This window comes from Emiliania huxleyi (genome assembly GCF_000372725.1).
Source record: "Emiliania huxleyi CCMP1516 unplaced genomic scaffold EMIHUscaffold_4, whole genome shotgun sequence".
NCBI classification, from domain to species: Eukaryota; Haptophyta; order Isochrysidales; family Noelaerhabdaceae; genus Emiliania; species Emiliania huxleyi.
The window spans coordinates 1,097,474-1,116,357 of record NW_005198966.1 but is presented as its reverse complement, the minus strand read 5'-3'; the positions used below and the strand labels follow the sequence as shown (position 1 = coordinate 1,116,357).

General features: G+C 64.8%; 6 protein-coding genes across 6 annotated transcripts; 3 read left to right on the top strand and 3 right to left on the bottom strand.

Annotated features, from left to right (window-relative positions):
- Positions 1–82: 82 nt before the first annotated feature.
- Positions 83–1,172, top strand: EMIHUDRAFT_196305 (hypothetical protein; the record flags this gene model as incomplete). Its single annotated transcript, XM_005770558.1, has 3 exons — positions 83–760; positions 887–1,031; positions 1,114–1,172. 3 exons carry the CDS (start codon positions 83–85, stop codon positions 1,170–1,172), a joined length of 882 nt encoding a protein of 293 aa, XP_005770615.1.
- Positions 1,173–1,457: 285 nt separating this feature from the next.
- Positions 1,458–3,377, top strand: EMIHUDRAFT_432311 (hypothetical protein). The gene is made up of 7 exons (XM_005770557.1): positions 1,458–2,118; positions 2,188–2,238; positions 2,342–2,455; positions 2,560–2,592; positions 2,675–2,758; positions 2,880–3,041; positions 3,157–3,377. The coding sequence occupies exons 1-7, from the start codon at positions 1,513–1,515 to the stop codon at positions 3,340–3,342; spliced, it is 1,236 nt and encodes a 411-aa protein (XP_005770614.1). The 5' UTR covers positions 1,458–1,512; the 3' UTR covers positions 3,343–3,377.
- On the bottom strand, positions 3,291–10,128 carry EMIHUDRAFT_308518 (hypothetical protein; the record flags this gene model as incomplete). The annotated part of the gene is made up of 3 exons (XM_005770556.1): positions 3,291–3,338; positions 3,545–3,548; positions 8,789–10,128. The coding sequence occupies 3 exons, from the start codon at positions 10,126–10,128 to the stop codon at positions 3,291–3,293; spliced, it is 1,392 nt and encodes a 463-aa protein (XP_005770613.1).
- An 861-nt stretch (positions 10,129–10,989) lies between these two features.
- On the top strand, positions 10,990–13,530 carry EMIHUDRAFT_196299 (hypothetical protein; the record flags this gene model as incomplete). Its single annotated transcript, XM_005770555.1, has 2 exons — positions 10,990–11,055; positions 11,188–13,530. The coding sequence occupies 2 exons, from the start codon at positions 10,990–10,992 to the stop codon at positions 13,528–13,530; spliced, it is 2,409 nt and encodes an 802-aa protein (XP_005770612.1).
- A 222-nt stretch (positions 13,531–13,752) lies between these two features.
- EMIHUDRAFT_196298 (hypothetical protein) lies at positions 13,753–14,928 on the bottom strand (the record flags this gene model as incomplete). The annotated part of the gene is made up of 2 exons (XM_005770554.1): positions 13,753–13,773; positions 13,930–14,928. 2 exons carry the CDS (start codon positions 14,926–14,928, stop codon positions 13,753–13,755), a joined length of 1,020 nt encoding a protein of 339 aa, XP_005770611.1.
- A 599-nt stretch (positions 14,929–15,527) lies between these two features.
- Positions 15,528–16,245, bottom strand: EMIHUDRAFT_196297 (hypothetical protein; the record flags this gene model as incomplete). The annotated part of the gene is made up of 2 exons (XM_005770553.1): positions 15,528–15,635; positions 15,739–16,245. The coding sequence occupies 2 exons, from the start codon at positions 16,243–16,245 to the stop codon at positions 15,528–15,530; spliced, it is 615 nt and encodes a 204-aa protein (XP_005770610.1).
- Positions 16,246–18,884: the final 2,639 nt, after the last annotated feature.

Below are 18,884 nucleotides of genomic sequence, written 5' to 3'. Positions count from 1 at the left end.
CGACGATGCGAACGAACACACGCACACAGAGCCGCCCACAGGCCGTGAACTGTAATAGGCTACACGTGTCTTCACGCACGCGATGTCTGTGGGGATCGGTCCAGGCAGTCTACCGTATGCGCCTTGTCTTCTTGCTTGCTTTGAGCAGGCATTTGCATGTGGCGAGCACAGCTATGCCGACTCGCTGGCGCAGACTCTGCCACGCGCGCAACGCAATGCGCACGCCATGGAGCGCATGCAAGGGTCCGGAAGAGTCTCGGCGTTGTGGGAGAAGCGCGCATCTGGCCGTGCATTCATCGAAGCACAAACGCTGCTGCCACAACCCGAGGCGTGCTCGGCTGAGGGCTGCGATCGGATAGAACTGCTCGGCGAGAGGCTCTCAGCGGCGGCAAAGGCGCTACGCGTCGGCTATGGCGCGCACGGCCAGTGGGGCATCTTCGACAAAGGCTACAACCAGACGAAGACTCGATTCCTGAACTCTTGGCTCTGCCGTTACGCGACGCGCTCGAAGATCAATACGATCTGTGAGCTCGGCTTCATGGCCGGTCACAGCTCGATGCTCTTCCTGGAGACAGTCCGAAGCGCTCAGGTCTTCTCATTCGATATGTACGACAACCCTTGGTCATTGCCGCAGGGTAAGCTCATGGAACACACGTACGTCCAACGCTTCAAGCTCGTGGTGGGGCTGTCGAACGAGACTGTGCCGGACTGGGAGCGTCAGCACCCGAGGAAGCGCTGCGACGCCATGTTCATCGATGGAGTGCGTCCCATCCATCCTTTGGTCCCAGCAGCACCCCCGCCTAGTCCCCTCCTTGAGCCTGCACGATCATTTGTGTTCGTGCACTTTCAGCAGCAAGCACCGACACCCTGCACGCCCTTCCGACAGGCCAAACACCTGGAGCCGCGGCTGGAGGACTTGCGCAATTTTCGGCGTCTCAGCTCCCAGGGCGCGCCCGTCTTTTATGACGAGGCCACAACTCTCGATTGTGTGCGCGGCAGCGTGCCTGAGGAGGCTTGCCCTGGCCATTTTGGTGCGACGCAGGCGTACAACCGCATGGCGAGAGAGGGCGCGCTCAAGGTCGTCGACTGCCCAGGATCTCAAGAAGCGCCCAGGGCATCGGGACGGCTCGTGCTTTTGCCGAATACGCCACATGCAAAAAATTGGGAAATGAGAGATAGGGGTCAGAGCCAGAGTTGGCCAATACGCAATAGTGAAAAAAGACAGAAAGCAAGCAAACAGGCCAACCCAAGGCGCAAGGGAGGGATGGGAGGACGGCAGTCGGCACGCCGCCACCACACAGGGATTTTAAGGAGAGGAGTGTGGTGCTAGCCGTCGCCCACCCTAACCCTTGGTCGTCTGCCTCAAAGTGAAAAAAGCTATCGAGTCCCGCTCGCAAAATTCTTTTGGCCTGGCCGCTGCCACTTGCTCGCGCAATCTGCGGTTGTCGGTCTGTCTGTCTGTCTGTCTGTCTGTCTGTCTGTGCCACCGCTCGCGCGATCCGCTGCTGATCGATGCGAGCAGCCGCAGCCCTCGTTTTGCTCCTCACTGATCCGGCCATCGCAGTCTCTCCCGCGCTCTCACCGGCGCCTCGCGTCTTTCTGGCGCGACAGCGGCCGCTGCGGGCCGCGCCGCGCTGCAGTTCCAGCGATCCCGCGACCGAGGTCGCGCGGTGGTGTGTCGCCAACGGACAGAGCGATGCGGCCGTGGTCGTGAGCGGCGCCACCGGGCTTGCCGAGGCGATGCGCGATTTCTGGTACGTTACCCACTCCATCGGCACGACCGACGACGCCGCACCGCTCACGGCGCTCGCATTCCCAGCCTGGTCGGCCGCGGCGGACGGCTCCCTGTTTGAGCGCGTCTTCCAGCATGTTGGCTCGTGCTCGCAGCTGTCGGACTACCTCGGCGACGACGTCCTCTGCCTCGCTCGCCACCCCACCGCCTCCGACTCTCCGCCGCCGCACCCGACGATGCTGCTGCGGCGGCACGCGCAGAGCGGCTTCTCGAGCCTCTCGTCCGAGGAGGACGAGTACTTTGGCGGGGTCGACCCGTTCGCGGAGCTCGAGGCGCGCCTCGCCTCGGACGCGCCTCCTCCTCCGCCTCCCGCCTCAGACGAGCAGGCGTGCTCGCCACGACTCGACGAGCGAGGCCTGCTCTTGACTCGGAACCTTCTCGGAACCTTCCCGCAGGTGCTCGCCACGACTCACGCGTGGGTCAAGGCGGTCATCGTCGACATGAAGGCGGCGCTTCCCCTCCTCTCACGCAGCCGCGCTGCCTAGGCGCCTCTCTCCTCTCGCCTCACGCCAGGTCTGTGACGCAGTTTCGTGTGTGTGCGTGCGGCAGGTCTGCCCCTTCTCGCACTCGGTCGACAAGGCGGGGCTGCCGCAGGGAGGCGTCACCTACCCCATCACGCGAGCCTCCAGCGTCGAGCAGCTCTACCAGGCCTTCTGGGAGCAGGCGGCGGCGAGCTCGCACTCCCCTTGTCGCTCTCGCCCCACCGCCCCTCCTCAACACCCCCCGTTGTCGTGTCCTGCCCACCTTGTTCTTCTTCTTTGGGGCAGGTCGGCGAGCTCGACCGCGTCGACGAGCGCGAGGTGGCCGCCGCCCTCCGCCGCCCTCGGGCTCGCCGTCACGAGTTGGATCAGCGGTCGGATTTGCCCTCGATGCTTTCACTAGGTCGCCACCGTCCTCCTGCTCGCGCCAGAGTTCACCTCCGGATCGGCGGAAGGCTTCGACGCCTTTGCAGACTCGCTGAACGAGGCGCCGCCCCACTAGCACCACTAGCGACTGGTCACCATGTGCAGCTAATTGCTCGCGGCTGCAGCTCTCGGGCCAACTCTGATGAATGAGTGTGTGTGAGTGGCGAACGGGTGCTGACTAGGCGCTCACCTCGCTCAAGCTCGAGGAGAAGCTGCAGCTCGTCTTCTTCCACCCGGGCTTCGCCTTCCGGGACGGAAAGGAGAGGATGGGCGGCGAGGGCGCCGCAGCCAACTTTGCGCGCCGATCGCCCGTCCCGATGATCAACTTGCTGCGCACGCCGCAGGCGACCCCCCCCCCCCTCCTTCACCCAGCACCTCTAGCCACCCTTGGGAGGGTGGGCGCAGCACTGGCGCCACCTCGCCACCCTCCCCCCTGCCCCTCCCCCAACCGCCCTTCAGGTCCGCGCGGCGCAGAAGGGGATCCCTACCGGCTCCGTATACGACACAAACGAGAAGAACCTCGCCAGCGTCGGCTCGGAGCAGCTGCAGGAGATGCTGCACAGATGCGAGTGGTCTGCGCTCGAGGGGCGCACCTACCTGCCGCACCAGACGCGCGCCGCGATCGAGTCGGCGGCGAACCGCTGACAGTCGGGAATGCACGCGGCGCGGCCCCGCGCGCCGCGGCCGCGGTGTGCGTCGCTGCGCAGGGCGAGTCAGGAGATCTGACGGCGTAGAGAGACACTCTGTCTATGAGGGAGAGAGCTACCCCTACCGTGAGAACCGTGCGTCCCGTCATCTCGTGTGCGTGTGTGGGTCGCTCGTGGCCACACTGTGCGCCATTTGTGACCTCCCTGGGTCGGGACCTTGACAGTAACTAGACTAAGAATCGGGGCACCGCAGCGCCTGTGGGCCCGAGCGCGCCCTTTTTATTATGCGCGTGTGCGCGCGCCTCCACACGAGTACTAAACTAATTCTCCTCAACTCGCTGCCACTTGCATACGCGCAGGTGCCCGTGGTCCGTCCACCGCTTCTCCCAGCGCCGCGAAGGGCCCGACGCGACGAACCGGCGCCCGACGCGGTCGTCCTTGCCGCCGCGCGTGCGCACGCGATTCGCGGCATCCGGCGCCGTCTCGAGCGACCGCCGCGTCTCATACGAGCTGGCCGACGGTTCCGGCCGGAGGAGCTGCAGACGCTCGCACGATAAGCACTTGGCAGCGCAGTAGGTCTTCTCCGCCCCGCACCTGCGGCAAATCCACTTCTGCCCTCGGCCGCGGCCACTGGCCGCCTTCACGGCGGCCTCGGACGCCATGGCAAAGGCGGCGATCGCGGCGTTGCCCTCCTCGGCATCGGCAGCGGCGGCACTCGTGTCGATCGAGGCGCTCTCGCACAGCGCGTCGGTGAAGGCCTCAGCCTGATCGTCGGCCATGCTCTCTAGCGATTTCCCTATCATTGAAAGTAGCAGAGGGGTCGGACCACACGCTCTCCGAATGGGATTTTCTGCCCTGCCGCTGTCGCGGCCCCGCCTGCCTCCCGGAGGCCCGCCCGGCCATGCAATCCGCCGCCGGACCGCCCGGCGGGTCCAACCCGAAGCGGGCGACCGGCCGTTCGCACCGCTCGGCCGGCGGGGCGAGCCCCGCGGCCCTCGATCGCTGGCCCCGGGTCGTGGCCCGACCGGCCCACGCGCACGTCCTGGCCTCTACCGCCGCTTTCGGCGGCGCAATTTGCGCCTTCATCGCTCTATGGATCCTCCTGGCACCCATCGGACTCTTCCCGACGGTCGGCGGCGCCCACTCCGTGCACTTTGAGTCAGACTCGCTCTTCGGCAGGCACGCTCTTCGGCAAAAAGTCGCCGCCGGCTGTCCACGCCGAGCCAGCCACATGCCGGCTCGCACGGCAGCCTCTTCCTCTCGACCAGCCTCAACTTCGACACGGTCATCATTTTGTCGCTGCGTGCTCGTGGCGAGCCGGGCGGCGGTCAAAGTTTGCCCAGACGAGCGCCAGGCGATAGCAAGGTCTCTGTTCGCCCTGTGCATGTCAGGCCAGGCTGCAGCGGGGCACTACCATCGTGCTACGCTGTTGCAGCCTGACCTTTCCCACTGTGCACAGCCGCCAGAGCACCACCACCGCCCGGCATCGTGTCACGGCGAGCTCCTTCTGCACCCGTTCGCGAGGCTCTCGCGCTGGCACACTTCGGCCTTCCGCTGCTCGCGTTCGGCGAGCTCTTCTCCGCACTCCTGCCACGGTGCCGTCGCCACACACCTTCTGGCCGGCCTGAGCCATGCGGACTCGACCTCTCTCCCTCTCTGGAGCACGCCACGGGCCGCGACGGCTGCTGGCAGCCGGCCGGCGTGAGGAGGCAGTTTGCCGGCACAGTCGAGCTGGAGTATCCGCTTCTTGATGCTTCTGCGGTCAAGCTCGACCTTATGTGACATGATATGCCACAATAATGCACGCTCTCACCCCTCAAAGTGTCGAAGTTTACCGGTGACTCTCCGGTGGCCCGATAGTACCGTGTGCCTTTTTCTTCAAACGAACGCGCTTCGAGGTTCGACAATCGCTAAGCTGCTTATGGGGCACCGCTGCGACTCCCTTGGGGATGCCTGAGGCCACCCCAAGCACTCCCTAAGCCTTACGTGGACGATTTCAACCCTACTCTGTGTTTGTCTACGCACATTAGCAACTTTGTGCTCATGTCAACGCCACGCCAGTGCTAGCCCATTCAACCCCGCCCCATTGGGGGCGGGGCCCGTCAAGGGCCTCACTCTAGTCTCAAGTGGTGGCACAAGAAATCTAGAGACACATATGCTGATTTCTTCCTGCAGCCTGCGGGTCGGTCGGTCGGTCCTAGGATTCGAGGTTTTTAGGGGGTAGGGTATGGTAGGGTCAGGGCCCTGGCACCGCGACCATACCCCCCCCACCCGCACACACGCATGCTCCACGCACGCGCAGCAAGCGAGACCGAGAGGCCGTGGAAAACGCTTAAAATGGCACAGATTTACGATTTTCCGCGCGCTGCGCGCGCCGAGCACACACACACACACATACTCACGGCCACGGCGCCAAAAAAGTGCTTGCCGGAGTCCGTTTTCAGTGGACGGACACCCAAAACGACATTTGCATCGGCCGGGCGGACAAATTTAGTGCCTGGGAGCCCCTTTTAGAGCCTTCTAAGCCCTTCCTGCTACTTTTTGAGCTCGGGCGCGCGCGATTTCTTTTTCGCCCTGGCCGCGCCCCGACGTTAGTCGTTAGTCCTCGATCCCAAGAGCGACATGGACTGCATCAACCTCATCACCCCGCCCTCATCACCGCGCAAGCGCAAGGCGTCGGCGCCGCCCGACAGCGACTCGAGTGATTGCGAGCTGCTCGACGGGCCGGCACGCGATGCAGGCACCTCCCAGCCGCAGCCGAGCGACGCGGGCACGTCACATCTGGACAGTGACTCCGACGAGTGCGAGGTTGTCCAGCCCGCGCCGGCGCCGCCCGCAGCAGAGGCGGCAGCGGGCACCGCCGAGGACGAGGATCTCTCCATCGTTGGCACCACGGGCGCCTTCGCGCTGAGCGATTTCCCGCACTCTCGCGAGAACTGCGCAACCAAGCCCTTCGTCTTGGGGAGCGGCACCGAGGCGATGCACTGCAGCAACTGCTACTGCTTCGTCTGTGATGCCCCGGCCAGCACGTGCGGCTCGTGGGCGGTGCACTGCAAGGCGGTTCACTCGGACCCGGCGTGGCGAGCGCGCCGTGCGCAGCGCGCAGCCGCCGCCGTGGCGGCGGCGAGTGCCCCGCCGGCACCCGGCGCCGCTTCCTCCTCCGCCGCCGCTTCCTCCTCCGCTGCCGCTTCCTCCTCCGCCGCCGCGCGAGCGCCGGTGGCGGGCTGGTCGTGCGAGCGCGTCATGCAGGAGGTGCAGCAGGTCTGGCCGGTCGAGGCGGCCGAGCCAGCAGGGCTGCTCTCCTCCGTGCGGCTAAAGCCTTACCAGAAGCAGTGCCTCGCCTTCATGCTCGGCGTCGAGCGGTCGAGCGACCCGAACCTCGAGGGCGTGCGCAAGCCATCTATGGCAGAAACCATCGCCGGCCGCACCGACAACTTTCGTGTGCGCGGCGGCTGGCTCACGTCGGAGGTGGGGATGGGCAAGACGATGGTGTCAATCTCGCTGATCCTCGCAAACCCACTCGCCGGCGGCGACAAGCCGACGGCTGCCGAGTGCCGCAAGCCGATGGACGAGTCGGACGACGAGGGACCGGCGGTCAAGAAGCTGGCGCCGGGCACGTGGGGCGTGACGCTCATCCTCGCGCCCGTCTCGCTCCTCGGCCAGTGGATGGACGAGCTCAAGCAGTTCGCGCCGCAGCTCAAGGTCGCCAACGTCCACGGCTCGGGCAAGGCGCGGGTGGATGCCATCGCCGGCGCAGATGTGCTGCTGTGCGCCGCGACCAGCGGGCAAGGTGCGCTCAACGGGTCGCCCGCTTCTCGCCGGCCCATCCATCGGATGATCATCGACGAGGCGCACACGCTCAGCCGCGGCTTCAGCCACGCCGCGGCGGGGCAGCTCTTTCGCATCGGCGCGCGGCACGTGTGGCTGCTCACAGGCACCCCGCTTACCACCTCGGTCCAAGAGCTCCGGACGGGAGCGGCGCTGCTCGGCCAGTACGAGGCAGGCTTGCGCCTCTGCGAAAACGGCGTCGGCCCCGCCCTCGTCGCCAAGCTCAAGCAGCTCATGATCCGTCACACAAAGTCGATGCGCATCGGCGGCGAGCTTGCGCTCGCGCTGCCCGAGAGCGATGTGTCGACTGTCTGGCTGACCATGAACGCAACCGAGCGACGCGTCTACGACAAGGCCAAGGCGGCTGTCGTGAAGCAGTTTCGGCTGGAGGCCTCGCAGGCGGTGTCGATCGACATGAAGCTCAGCAGGCTGCGCGCGACGTGCGCCAATGCCTACGGCAAGGTTGCTGCTCGAGCGGTCGGTGCCATAGCGAGGTGCGAACAGCGTCTCTTCACACGCTCCGGCATGAATAGGCCAGCGCGTCTGCTGGCGGGACGTGGCCCTCGCGCTGCCAGTGGGACGACAAGCTACCCTACTCGCAAGCCGACCTCCTGGCGCTGTGCACATACATCGATCACCCACCCACTTCCCGCGGCGTTACCCAGCCCAACTTTTGGACCGAGCGCTCGCACCGCGAGTACCACAGCGACCCGGCCAAGTGCACCAAGCTCGGCGCTCTGCGCGCGGACCTGCTCGCGCTGCGGAAGACGGAGCCGTCGCTGCACGCAGTCGTCTTCACGCACGTCCTCGCCGCGCACGTCTCCATCTGCGCGATGCTCAAGAAGGCCGGTTTCGCGGTGCTCGAGTTCACGGGCTCGACGACCATTCCGAAGCGCCACGCGGCGATCCGCGACTTCCAGTCCTCGCAGGGCGGCCGGCAGGCGGCGGCCAAGGTCTTTGTTATCACGATGAAGACGGGGTCGGTCGGAATCACGCTCACCGCCGCGACGCGCGTCTACCTGATGGAGCCTTGCCTCGACCCCGCGATGGAGGTGCAGGCCGCCGGCCGCATCCACCGCCTCGGCCAGACCAAGGACGTGCTCGTCAAGCGCTACGCGTTCCGCGACTCGCTCGAGGAGAACATCGTCAAGCTCCATGCGGCGATGCGCGCGGCGCGCAACCCGATCCGCCTCACCGACGGCGTCTTCCCGTGCGAGGCCGTCCGCATGCTCGTCCACGGACCGGCCGGCGGCGGCAAGGGCAAGGGGAAGGGCAAGGCGCGCGCGTGAGGCGCTCCCGTACTGGGCGCCTCTCTCGCTTACGACTGTCTTGGGAGATGGTGGGGGGTGGAGTACGTTTTGTTCTCGGTTGCGGTCTGCTCGCTCTTTTGACCACTTGAGTCTTGTGTCTTGATACTTGAACTCTCGTGGAGGCACGGGAGGAGAATCCATATGCTACACACTTGTGGTGACGCGTGAAGCAGTGCTCGCGGCCGCTTGTGTTTGCCGTCTGCGTCTCCGGCTTCGCTTTTTTATCATGTGCACACGAGAGTTCACGACACGTTGCGCGGCGGCGGGTACCGTCCCACCCGCATCCTGGCGTCGAGAACCGCGCACAATCGCGCCACGCCGAAGCTCAGCGCCGCGAGGGCCAGGGCGGCGGGGCGCGCTCGCAAAAGTGCAGCGAGCAGCAGGCCTAGCACCACGCCTCCCTCGGCGAGGCGCATGGTCGTGCGTATGTTGCGCAGCGCGCCGGAGCATGCACTGCAGTGCGCCACGTGGCTGAGATACCTCTCGAGCACCTCCTCCTTGCTGGCCCGCCGCAGCGGCGTCTCTGTCGTCGGCGCGACGCGCGACCAGAGAGCGCCCTCGCCATCGCTGTACGCGTCCAGCCAACGGCGAAAGGCGACGACCATGCCGTCGGAGGCGGTTGGCATGTAGAGGCGCCGCTTCCAGTCGGGCGCGAGCTTCGTGGCATGGCCGGCGCGGTAGGCGTGGCCCTGCGCGTGGAGGAAGGGGTTGTCGTCCTCGAGGATTTGATGGGTGCCGAGGTGCGTCCACCAGGTCGGCTGCTTGGTGAAGGCGAAGGAGAGGACCCACTTCAGCGGGATCGGGAGCTTGCTCACTTCGAAGACCACGCGCACGAGGAGGCGGCAGCGGTCGGGCTCGGTAGGGACGGCGTAGACGACGTTCCAGTCCGAGTACGAATCTGGGCCGCGGTGCGTCTCGGCGAGGACGAGGAGCGGCGCGCGAAACGTGAGCCGTCCCGGTCCTCCCGCCGTCTGGCGCACCGCGGTGAAGCCGGTGTGTGAGAAGTTCTCGAGAGCGCCAAAGGAGATCGGCGCGGCCTTGGAGCGACGGGAGATGGTCTTGTGGTGCGTGAACGGCAGGTGCGCCGGGTCCATCACGTTCTCGCACAGCGTCGACCAGTCCATGTGCAGGTCGCGGCTATAGTCTGAGTGCTCGACCCCGGGCCGCTCGAGCACATCGACCAGCGCAGGGCCGCTCTCCTCCGGCGGGGTCACCGCCGCGCTCTCGAAGAGCCCTCCGCCCCACACCCAGATGATACCCTGCGCCTCCATGATGGGCAGCGCCAGCACCGCCGCACGCCTCGACCGGCACGGCGCGGACCCCTCCTCCTGCTGCGGCACACGCACGCACTGCCCTTGCCCGTCAAAGGCCCAGCCGTGATAGGGGCACTCGATGCAGCCGTCGCTAGTGACGCGGCCCTCGCTGAGAGGGGCGAGGCGGTGCGAGCAGCGGTCGAGCGTGCACCGCCATGCGCCGGCGCTGTCGTCCCACCACACCACAAGAGGCGCCCCGAGGAGCGTCACCGCGACCGGCGCAGCTCTGCTCGTGTGTGCCGTGAAGCCGAGAGGCCACCACTGCTCCGCCCAGATCTTCGTCGCCGCCGCGTCGGCTTCCGTCTGCACCGTCGTGCTTGTGGTGGCAGTCATCTGCGGAGCAGCCGTGCGGCGTGCTCCGTCTTGAGCGGTGGCCACCGCACCCGTGCGCAGGGTGCTTGCGCCTCGCCGAGCCACCGCCGCCTTCTTCACAGCCTCCGCCGAGACGGCCGCCGCTGCCACTGCGAAGAGAACCGATCCTGCCGCGCGGAGTCTGGAGGTGGGCCCGAGCACACCGAGCGCTGCGAAGCTCAGCACGACGGCGTCCGCGGTGGCGATCACCTTTGCGAGAGGCGGTGGCAGCGGCGCAGGCCCGGCGGCGGCGTCAACGCGCGCGTTTGCCGCGCCCAGGCCCCAGAAGCCCAGGTGAGAGAGGAGAACGAGGCTCGCGCCGGAGCAGGGCGCACGCACGGCGATTGCCAGGCCGAGTAGCTCGCCGAGCACCTTGCCACGCACAAGCCGCGCCCATCTCTCGACCGCCATCTCTCGGCTGGCCGCCAGAGCCGCCTCCGCGTCGGACAGCTGACGCGATGCTGTAGGCCGGATGTCAGCGAGCGTGAGCGTTGCCAGTCCGAGTCGAACTGCGGCAGGCGGCCATGTGGCAGAGCGTGAGGCCGCGGCGACGAGTGCGGCGGAGAGAAGGAGGGCGGAGGTGGAAGCCGCCGGTGTCGTCGCCAGCGGTGACGCTGGCGTGGAACCTGACGGAAGCGTCGCCAGCGGTGATGCTGGTGTCCGCATGGTGGGTACCAGCGTAAATGGTGGCCGCGTCGTGGGCAGCGCGACGCTGAGTATCGCCATCATGGCAGCCTTTTGCGATCGAGGGTTCGGCTCCTACCCGGGTAGGGGGTCTGTTCCCACTCAGTCGCCCTTTCTCCTCAAGCCGTCTGTGACGTCCTGCCGTGCTTCCGACGGCATATGGCGTCCGGCCAGCAGCTCCGACGACACATGGTGAATTTGTGGCTTCGCGGTTACAAATTCCGCGTGTTGGCGGCCTCGCAAAAGTCGAAGAGAGACCAGCAGCAGCAGCAGCAGCAGCAGCAGCAGCAGCAGCAGCAGCAGCAGCAGCAGCAGCAGCACATGGGGTGCGGTGCCTCGACTGATGGTGGGGCCAAGGCAGACGACGCCCCCGTGAAGAAGCCTGCCCCTGCGCCAGCAACCGCCGAAAAGGACGAGGCGCGGGCTGAGCCAGCTGCACCGGCGCCGGCACCGGAGGAGCCGCCCACACCCGCGCCGGAGGCGGAGCCTGCGGCTGATGCACCCGCCGAGGCTGAGCCAGATCCGCCGGCAGCTGAAGCTGAGGCCGAGGCGCCAGTGCCTGAACCTGAAACCGTCTCGCGTGATGCCTTCATTGCAGCCGCGGCTGCGAGGGTCGACTTGGAGCATGCGTTTGCAGATTTCAAAGAGGCAGCCATAAACCTGGATGGTATTAGTAAGGGGCAGTTGATGGAACTTAAGAGTATGCAGGCACTGCCGAAGCCTCTGCTCGACATCCTCACCTGTGTCTCCATACTCAAGGGTGACAGGCCACAGCCCGGGCCTCATATCTGGAAATCCATCAAACAGTCGATGAGCAACACCGCTTACTTCCTTGATCAGCTGCAATGCATTGCCCCTGAGTGTCTGGATGAGGCAGACATCAAGCGCGTGCAAGACATTCTCGCCACGCCAGATATGACCCCGCAGGCGGTGAGCAAGTTCTCGACGGCCGCACCAATCATGCTCACGTGGGTGATTGCGTTGGTCGGTGTATGGATCAAGTTCAAGGTCTACACGACGACGCAGGGCGAGACGGGCGGTGAGACGGAGGCTGAGGCAAGCGCGCCCACGCCCACTCCAAATCCAGACGATATGGCGCAAGCTCAGGCAGCGTTGAGCGAGGCGCTCGCCGGCCTCAATAAGGTGAGAAAGATGGACATCATGGAGGTGAAGGCTATGAAGACGCCGCCGAAGATGATGCAAGACGTGTTCACGTGCATCGCCACGCTCAAGGTTGTGCCGCAGCCCGACAAATGGGGGAGCATCCTGAAGATGCTTTCGGACACGGGCTTCATACGGTCGCTGCACACGATTGGCTGGCAGGACGTGAGTGAGCGGGAGGCGAAGCGCGTCGACGCTATCCTTGCTTCGCCAGACATGACGCCAGAGGCGGTGCGCCAAATAGGAGGTCCCGCCGGCGATATCTTCTTCGCATGGGTCGTCGCACTGATGAACCTACGGGCCCTCATGACGAGACCAGCCCAGGCGGAGGGCGAGGCGCAACACACGCCTGCGCACGGCACGCCTGCTGGCGTGCTGCCAAACCTTGCGGACGGTTCGGAGCTCGTGTGGGTTCATCTTGGCGGGGCGGAGCTCGAGCCGCAGCTGCTCGTGGACGCTGAGATGGGTGCCGCACCGATACGGCTGGTGGATGCGCGCTATCTGATCGCGCTCGCACAGGACGGCGGGCGCCTTGGGCGCAGGCAGGACCTACCGGACTCGGCGTTTGTCTCGTTGGAGACGTTGCGCCGGCTCAGGATTGGCAGCAGCAACTCCCTTCGGATTATCGTCGTCAGTCACGCGTGGCTCACTCCGTGGCATCCCGACCCCCACGGTGACAACCTATGCCTCCTTGCCATCGCGCTGCGCATGATAGTCGACGATCGACATGACAGCGCCGATGCACCGGACGAGCTGCAGACGTACGCGGTGATGATTGACTTCTGCTCGGCCCATCAGAAGGGCAAGTGTGGTGAGGCGCGGACGACACAGGAGCAAGCTCTCTTCACAAGGGCGCTCCACAGCATGGGCGACTGGTACTCGCACCAGGAGACGACGGTGATCAAGCTCACCAAGCTGCCCGAAGGCTATCCGAACGGCTTCGACTTCCCGGACGGCATGGTCGCAAACACCGCGGACTATGCGGGGCGTGGGTGGTGCTTCGAGGAGGCCTCGGTCGCCGGCCTCATCAAATCGTCGGGCAAGGTGCTCGACCTCGGCCAGTATGACAAGGCCTCCAACCTCGACGAGCTGAAGAAGGAGTGCAAGGCTGGCCGCGCCCCGCCACTCACGCCCGCCGAGTTCGACAGGCAGCTCGAGACCAAGTCGTTCACCTCGAAAAAGGCTGACCTCGCTCAGGTGCAGGCCCTCTACCTGCACGCGTATGAGAGCCGATTGGGCTGCGTGACGGAACTGTGGCTGCGCGAGCTTGGGTGGGCAGACGCCGAGTGCGAGCAGCTCATCTCGGTGATTCGCTCCGGGGTGCTCAAAGAGCTCGAGCTGCTGGTCCTCAACCTCAACGATATTGGAGACGACAGCGCCAACCTCCTCGCCGCCGAGATACTGAACGGTGCGCTGCCAAAGCTCAAGGAGCTGAGCATCTATGGCAACGCGCGCCTCTCGAGCCGGGGGTTGGATGAGCTTGGGATGGCGTGCAAAGAGAGGCGCGTGGGGCTGATTACGGAGGGACCAGGCGGATGACAGGGGGGAGAAAATGCGGAGATACTAGCTTGCAGGTCCAATGCGAAAGTACTCAAGTAAGTTGTCAAGTTACTCAGCCAAAGGCTTATATGAATTTTTTATTCATTGCCGCAAAGGCCCACCGAAAAAGCGGTGTTAGGGGGCGATGAGGGGAATGTGTTAGTGTGAGGGGTGCACCAACCGCAGAGCGTCGTGTTTTGCTTTTGAAAATGAACATTTTTTTCACCTCCGCATCGCCTTCTTCTCTCGGACAGAGTACTGGCGGAGCGGGCCGGCGCGGCGCGCGGCGGTCCCGTTCCCCTTCCTTTTGGGCTTGCAGCCGGGCGGCGGGTTGGCTACGGCCCTCGGGCTCGAGCAGCGCGTGGGCAGGGTGAGGGAGAGCGACGCCTCGCTCCCAACCGCACTGTCGTTGCACGCCGGCGGCAGCTGCGGAGAGTAGCCGAACCGCACAAAGTCCTCGTGAAAGTAGCGCCGCACGCGGACGACGTCGGAGGCGGTGTAGTACTTCCGCAGCTTGGCCGCCTCGAGGCAGCGATTGTGCGGGAGTATGTCATCCAGCTGCTGCGCTATCGTGGGGTCGCTGCCGACGCCGAGCTGCGCGGCGAGCTGCCGCAGCCCGTCCCCGAGGGACTCGTACCGGATGAGGCGGTACGGGACGTGGCGCATGCCGCAAAAGTTGGAGCCGCCGCGAAAGTGCTCGTCGACGTAATGCGCCTCTCCATCGGGCCGCACGTCCTTGTCGCCCGACCCCTCGCGGCCACTCGTCTTGCCGTCTGGCCGCGCCCGCCTCGGCCGGCGGCGGTGGGCGTTGCTCTCCCATTGGTTGACCGCCGCGAGCCGCTGCGTGAAGGCGCTAAAGTTGAGGCCGTCCTCGATCCGCGCGGGCGGTCGGAAGAGCATGTCGTTGCGGCTTGAGTCGGCGCTGGGCTTGGTCTCGTACCCGTGCCGCACGATCTTGTCCGCAAACTTTGAGAGCAAGCGGGCAAACGGGTTGCGAACCAGTGCAATGCGCGTCCAGGTGCTGTCGCAGGCGATGCGCTCGACCTCCTCGCGCGGCATCATCTCGAGCGGGTGGAGCCATGGCGCCTGCTGCATCTCAGGGTGGGCCTTGCTGTAGGGAAGGACTGATGCGTTGTAGCGGCCGTGTGAGAGCACAGAGGCGAGCGCGTTGACAAAGTTGCGGGTCGGTGTTGAGCCTGCTCCCGGCACAGTGCATAGTACCAGCTTGCGCTCGGGGAAGACGCGCGTGAACGACCAAACAGCGTCGCTCCCGCGCCATGGAAAGGCATAGGCGGGCCGCACCCAGTCAAATGGGAGAGCCACCGGGCACGTCGGCACACATGCTGCTCTTGAGACCAGGAAGCCGAGGGCCGCGAGCCACGACGACGCACCTGGCATCGATGTCCAGTGTCGCCGGGCGGCGGGTGCTGCGCTGCGCTGCGGCCGGAAGAGAGCGGGTAGGCGCGCGTGTAGGCGCAGACCCCTCGCGCCCGCCGACCGACAGCACAAAGTACGCGCAAAAAATTTGCTTTGCTGAGGTTGCCGGGTGCACTAAAAGCGCTGGAAATAACGCCGGGGCCCTCAGCGGAGCTGGGAAGAGGACCGCCGCGAGCGGCGTGGCGTGGAGCGGTTGAGCATCCCTCCGGGGGCCCCTCTGCGCCGGGGAGGCGTTGTTGGAGGCTAGGACGCAAGCGTCCGTCGCCCTTTTTCAAACTCGGGGCCCACTCCGCTACGCTCCGACCCGAATTTGGATGGAGGGCCTAAAAGTTTAAGGTGTTGCCGCGCAAAAGGGGGTCGGACACCGGGCGCAGCTCATGCTAAGAGCTAGAAGAGGAGATAGAGAGAACAACCACCCTGTCCCGTTATTGCGTACACCAACAAACACCACAAAACGCTCTCTCTCTCCTGTCCTCACTCAGGGGGGTCACAACTACCAAGTCCCTCGACTAGCTGCCACAGGGCGCAGCTGCCACAGGGCGCAGCTGCGCACCTGCTCCTCAATCGGCATCCACCCCCACCCGCTCCAGCCCCACTTCTGCTGCCGAGAGAGCTGAATCGAAGCAAGCGAGCCATTGCATCTTGGCGTGCTCCTGGAGCGCGGCTTTCTGCGGCCACGAGCACGGCGGAGTCGGCGTCGTAGCGCGCATCGTTCCCGCTCATCGCCCATTCCTCCCGTGACGTGTGTCGGCCGCGATTCGATGTCGCCACCTTCATCGCCAACGAGGACTCCCTCGACTGCAGGGGGGCTCCGGCGCGGGGAGGGACTCCGCCTGCTGCGCTGGCCGACCGCGCCCTCCTCCTCCATGGGATCGATCCGATTCCGCAGCGGCCAACAACGCTATTCGTGCGGAAGAGCCACTGCAAGCGGACTGTGCCCCCTGAGCCAATGCGGCGGCGAATGGCAAAGCGCATACAAAAGTCGGGGTCGCAGAGAGCGTCGCGCAGCAGTTGAGCATGCTCGTCGGTCGCGTTGTTTAGGACGCCACGCCAATTATCTGCGCGCCCATCTGTTGCCTGGCATCCCCGGCGAATTCGTCGCTCGTGATCAGCTCCGCTGCCGCTCGGAGCAACCAGTGCCGTGTCGAGATGAAGCTCCGCGACGACGCCCGTGGACTGCACGCGCAGGGAGAGGCGCACGAGCTCCCGCACGGCAAGCGACTTCTCGGCATGCGCCGCCTGACGCCTGTCGGCATCCCATTCTTGCAAGCAAGCCATTTCTACCGACCGCGTATTTGGTCGACGGGACGGACGTTTTGGTACGTTTTGGCACCAGCTGAAGGCTTGGGTCCGCAAAAGCCCGTTGCCAACCCCCCTTTTGCCGGAGTCTCGCGAATCAATTGGCCTCCGCTCAAGGTGTGAACATATTCGCTGCGGTCATAAGGAAGAGGCGCGCCACTTCATGCGGAAGCTCGACAAACACACAGCGAGGGCGACAGCAAGAGTTGAACGGGAGGCGCCGGACTCAAAAGACACCGCCACATTCCTGAGACGAGCGAGGGCAGCCTCCTTAAAGGCGAAAGGGTCTAGATTTGGAGCGCTCGCCGAAGAGGAGTACGACAAAATAGCGCCCGTGATTGCCTGCACGCTACCCGCACTCACGGACTCCATACCCGAAAGAAAGAGGAGGGAGCTCGCGGAAGAGGTGACGAGTGAACTACAGGTAGTGGGGAAGGCAGCCTCGATTGCCATACAGACATGGGTGCGAAACAACGACAAGACCAAGGCACGGGCAGAGGAACGAGAGAAGAATATAGGGTGGATAAAGCGCCTGTTCACGGCATGGAGGGTGAGCCACACCGAACGTACCGAGCGAAGAGCCGAACGGAAGGAGGACGGAGAAGATGACTCCGAGGAGAACGAACCAGTGGAAATTCAGTTGTCAGATGTCACGATGCATCCGAAGGGGACCCCAGCGCCGGCATCATCCGTAGAGGCACGAGTGTTCGAAGAGAGAGTGGACCTGAGCAACAACATGACCTGTAGGCAAATGATCGGAGTGGGAGTCAGAAACGTGGTCCTTGCGCGAGGGGAGCTCGATAGACTCGAGGGGCCAGGATATGCAGCAAGGAGGGCGGAGCTGCGCCGAAAGGCGAAAGAAGCCGAGAGAACAAGGGAACGGCAGGCGGCGGCGGCGCAGGACGAGGCAGAAGAGAATAACGCGACAGAGGAGGAAGTGACAAGGGAGAGAACGACGAGAGTGGGACGGCCGCGAGGTGGCATGAAGGTTGCAGCGAGAATCGGCGAGAGACTGCGAAAAGAGATAGGAAGAGGCAGACCCCCTAGGGTGGGCGACGGCTAGCGCACCACACTCCTCTCCTTAAAATCCCTGTGTGGTGGCGGCGTGCCGTCCTCCCATCCCTCCCTTGGGTTGTCTGTTTTCTTTCTTTTCTTTTTTTTGAGAGCGCCTTCGTTGTTAATAGTACAAACCCAATGGTCCCTTGAGCGGTCTTTCTTTCGTTGGTCGGACTGTGTTTCGCCTTCCCATCAATCAATCAATCAGTGTGTGTGTGTGTGTGAAGCGCAGGCGGGCGCACGACACGCGTTTGTGCCCCGTTTGTGCCGCGTCCCGTGCCCCCGAGTTCATTTAATAAAACCTGGCGAGCACCACGGTCCTCTCCTTACTTAAAATCCCTGTGTGGTGGCGGCGTGCCGTCCTCCCATCCCTCCCTTGGGTTGCCTGTTTTGTTTCTTTCTTTCTTTTACGCCTGGCGGTCGGCGGGATTGCAATCAGTCTTCGCGTGCCGCCTGTCGTTCGCTCGGGCGCCTTGGGCGTCGGGGTGGCGAGCAGGGGACGCAGCTCTGAGCGCCCAGCGACGCGTGCCGGATGGAGTCCGGCCGCGGGTGACTAGGTTCTCTCTCGAGGTTCTCGAGGTGGATATCCTTTGGCCGCGTTGGGTAGCGAGGATTGGTGTGACGCGATCCACGCAGGCGTGTTTTCTGACGGCCGACCGTCAGTGCACGGAGTTGCCACTTCTCCGACTGCCCCGGCTAGTTCCCGAGGTCGCGCGGGACTGACCCCTGGTGACTAGGGAAGTTCGCTCAGGATGTGTGGCAGCCGCCCCGTTGGCTGAGTGTCTTGTCTTGTGGTTCTGTGTGTCGCTCCTGTGTGACCGTCATCGCCCGTCTTGTAGGTCGGTCGGGGTCCCGGGGGTCGATTTTTGGAAGTGAATAGCACGGCATAGAAACTGCAAAACAAGGTGCGTTAGCTCGAAAGAAACACATAGGCACCCACATGGGTTGCCATCCCTCAACACAAGTGGCCCACGGTTCACATTCACACACCCGGCCGCACCGCTCACGCACGCAAATGGCTCTCGCACCACCTCAACACACGCGCACGGGGGCGGAGGACGCGCGCTAGTCACTCCTCCTCGCCCTCCTCGCCCTCCTCCGCCTCCTCCGCCTCCAGCTCAGACGCCGCATCGAGCTCCGCCTCGTACGCGTCGATCAAGTCGTCATGGATCTGTGACTCTGGCTCCCACGTCGAGACGTCGGGCGGGTACCCCTTCCAGAGGATCAAGTAGTACGTCATCTCGACCCGCTTCTTGCCCTGTGAGGCGAGAAGAGAGGTGGTCGGGCACGTGAGCGATGGAGTGGCAATAAGCAAGGGCAGGTGCGAGTGTGAGGGCGCAAGCACCTTGCCGACCGTCTCCACCTTGCTGTCGAGAATGCGCTCGATGTCAAACTTCTCACTCGCCTCCCACTGCCAGCCGTTGAGCTCACGCAGATCGACCCTCTTCCTCTTCTTCTTCTTCCCGCCGCCGCCGCCGCCGCCGCCGCCGCCGCCCTCTTCGCCCGCCACCCGCCGCTGCCGCACCTTCCGGCACACGCCGTCGCCGTCGCACCCCGAGTCG

Bases quoted from the DNA above. Each gene is read 5' to 3' on its own strand.
- EMIHUDRAFT_432311 (XM_005770557.1), top strand. From the start codon at position 1,513: ATGCGAGCAGCCGCAGCCCTCGTTTTGCTCCTCACTGATCCGGCCATC. The intron at 2,119-2,187 runs GCGTGCTCGCCA...ACCTTCCCGCAG, and splicing joins CTCCCGCCTCAGACGAGCAG to GTGCTCGCCACGACTCACGC. The intron at 2,456-2,559 runs GCGGCGGCGAGC...TCTTTGGGGCAG, and splicing joins ACCAGGCCTTCTGGGAGCAG to GTCGGCGAGCTCGACCGCGT.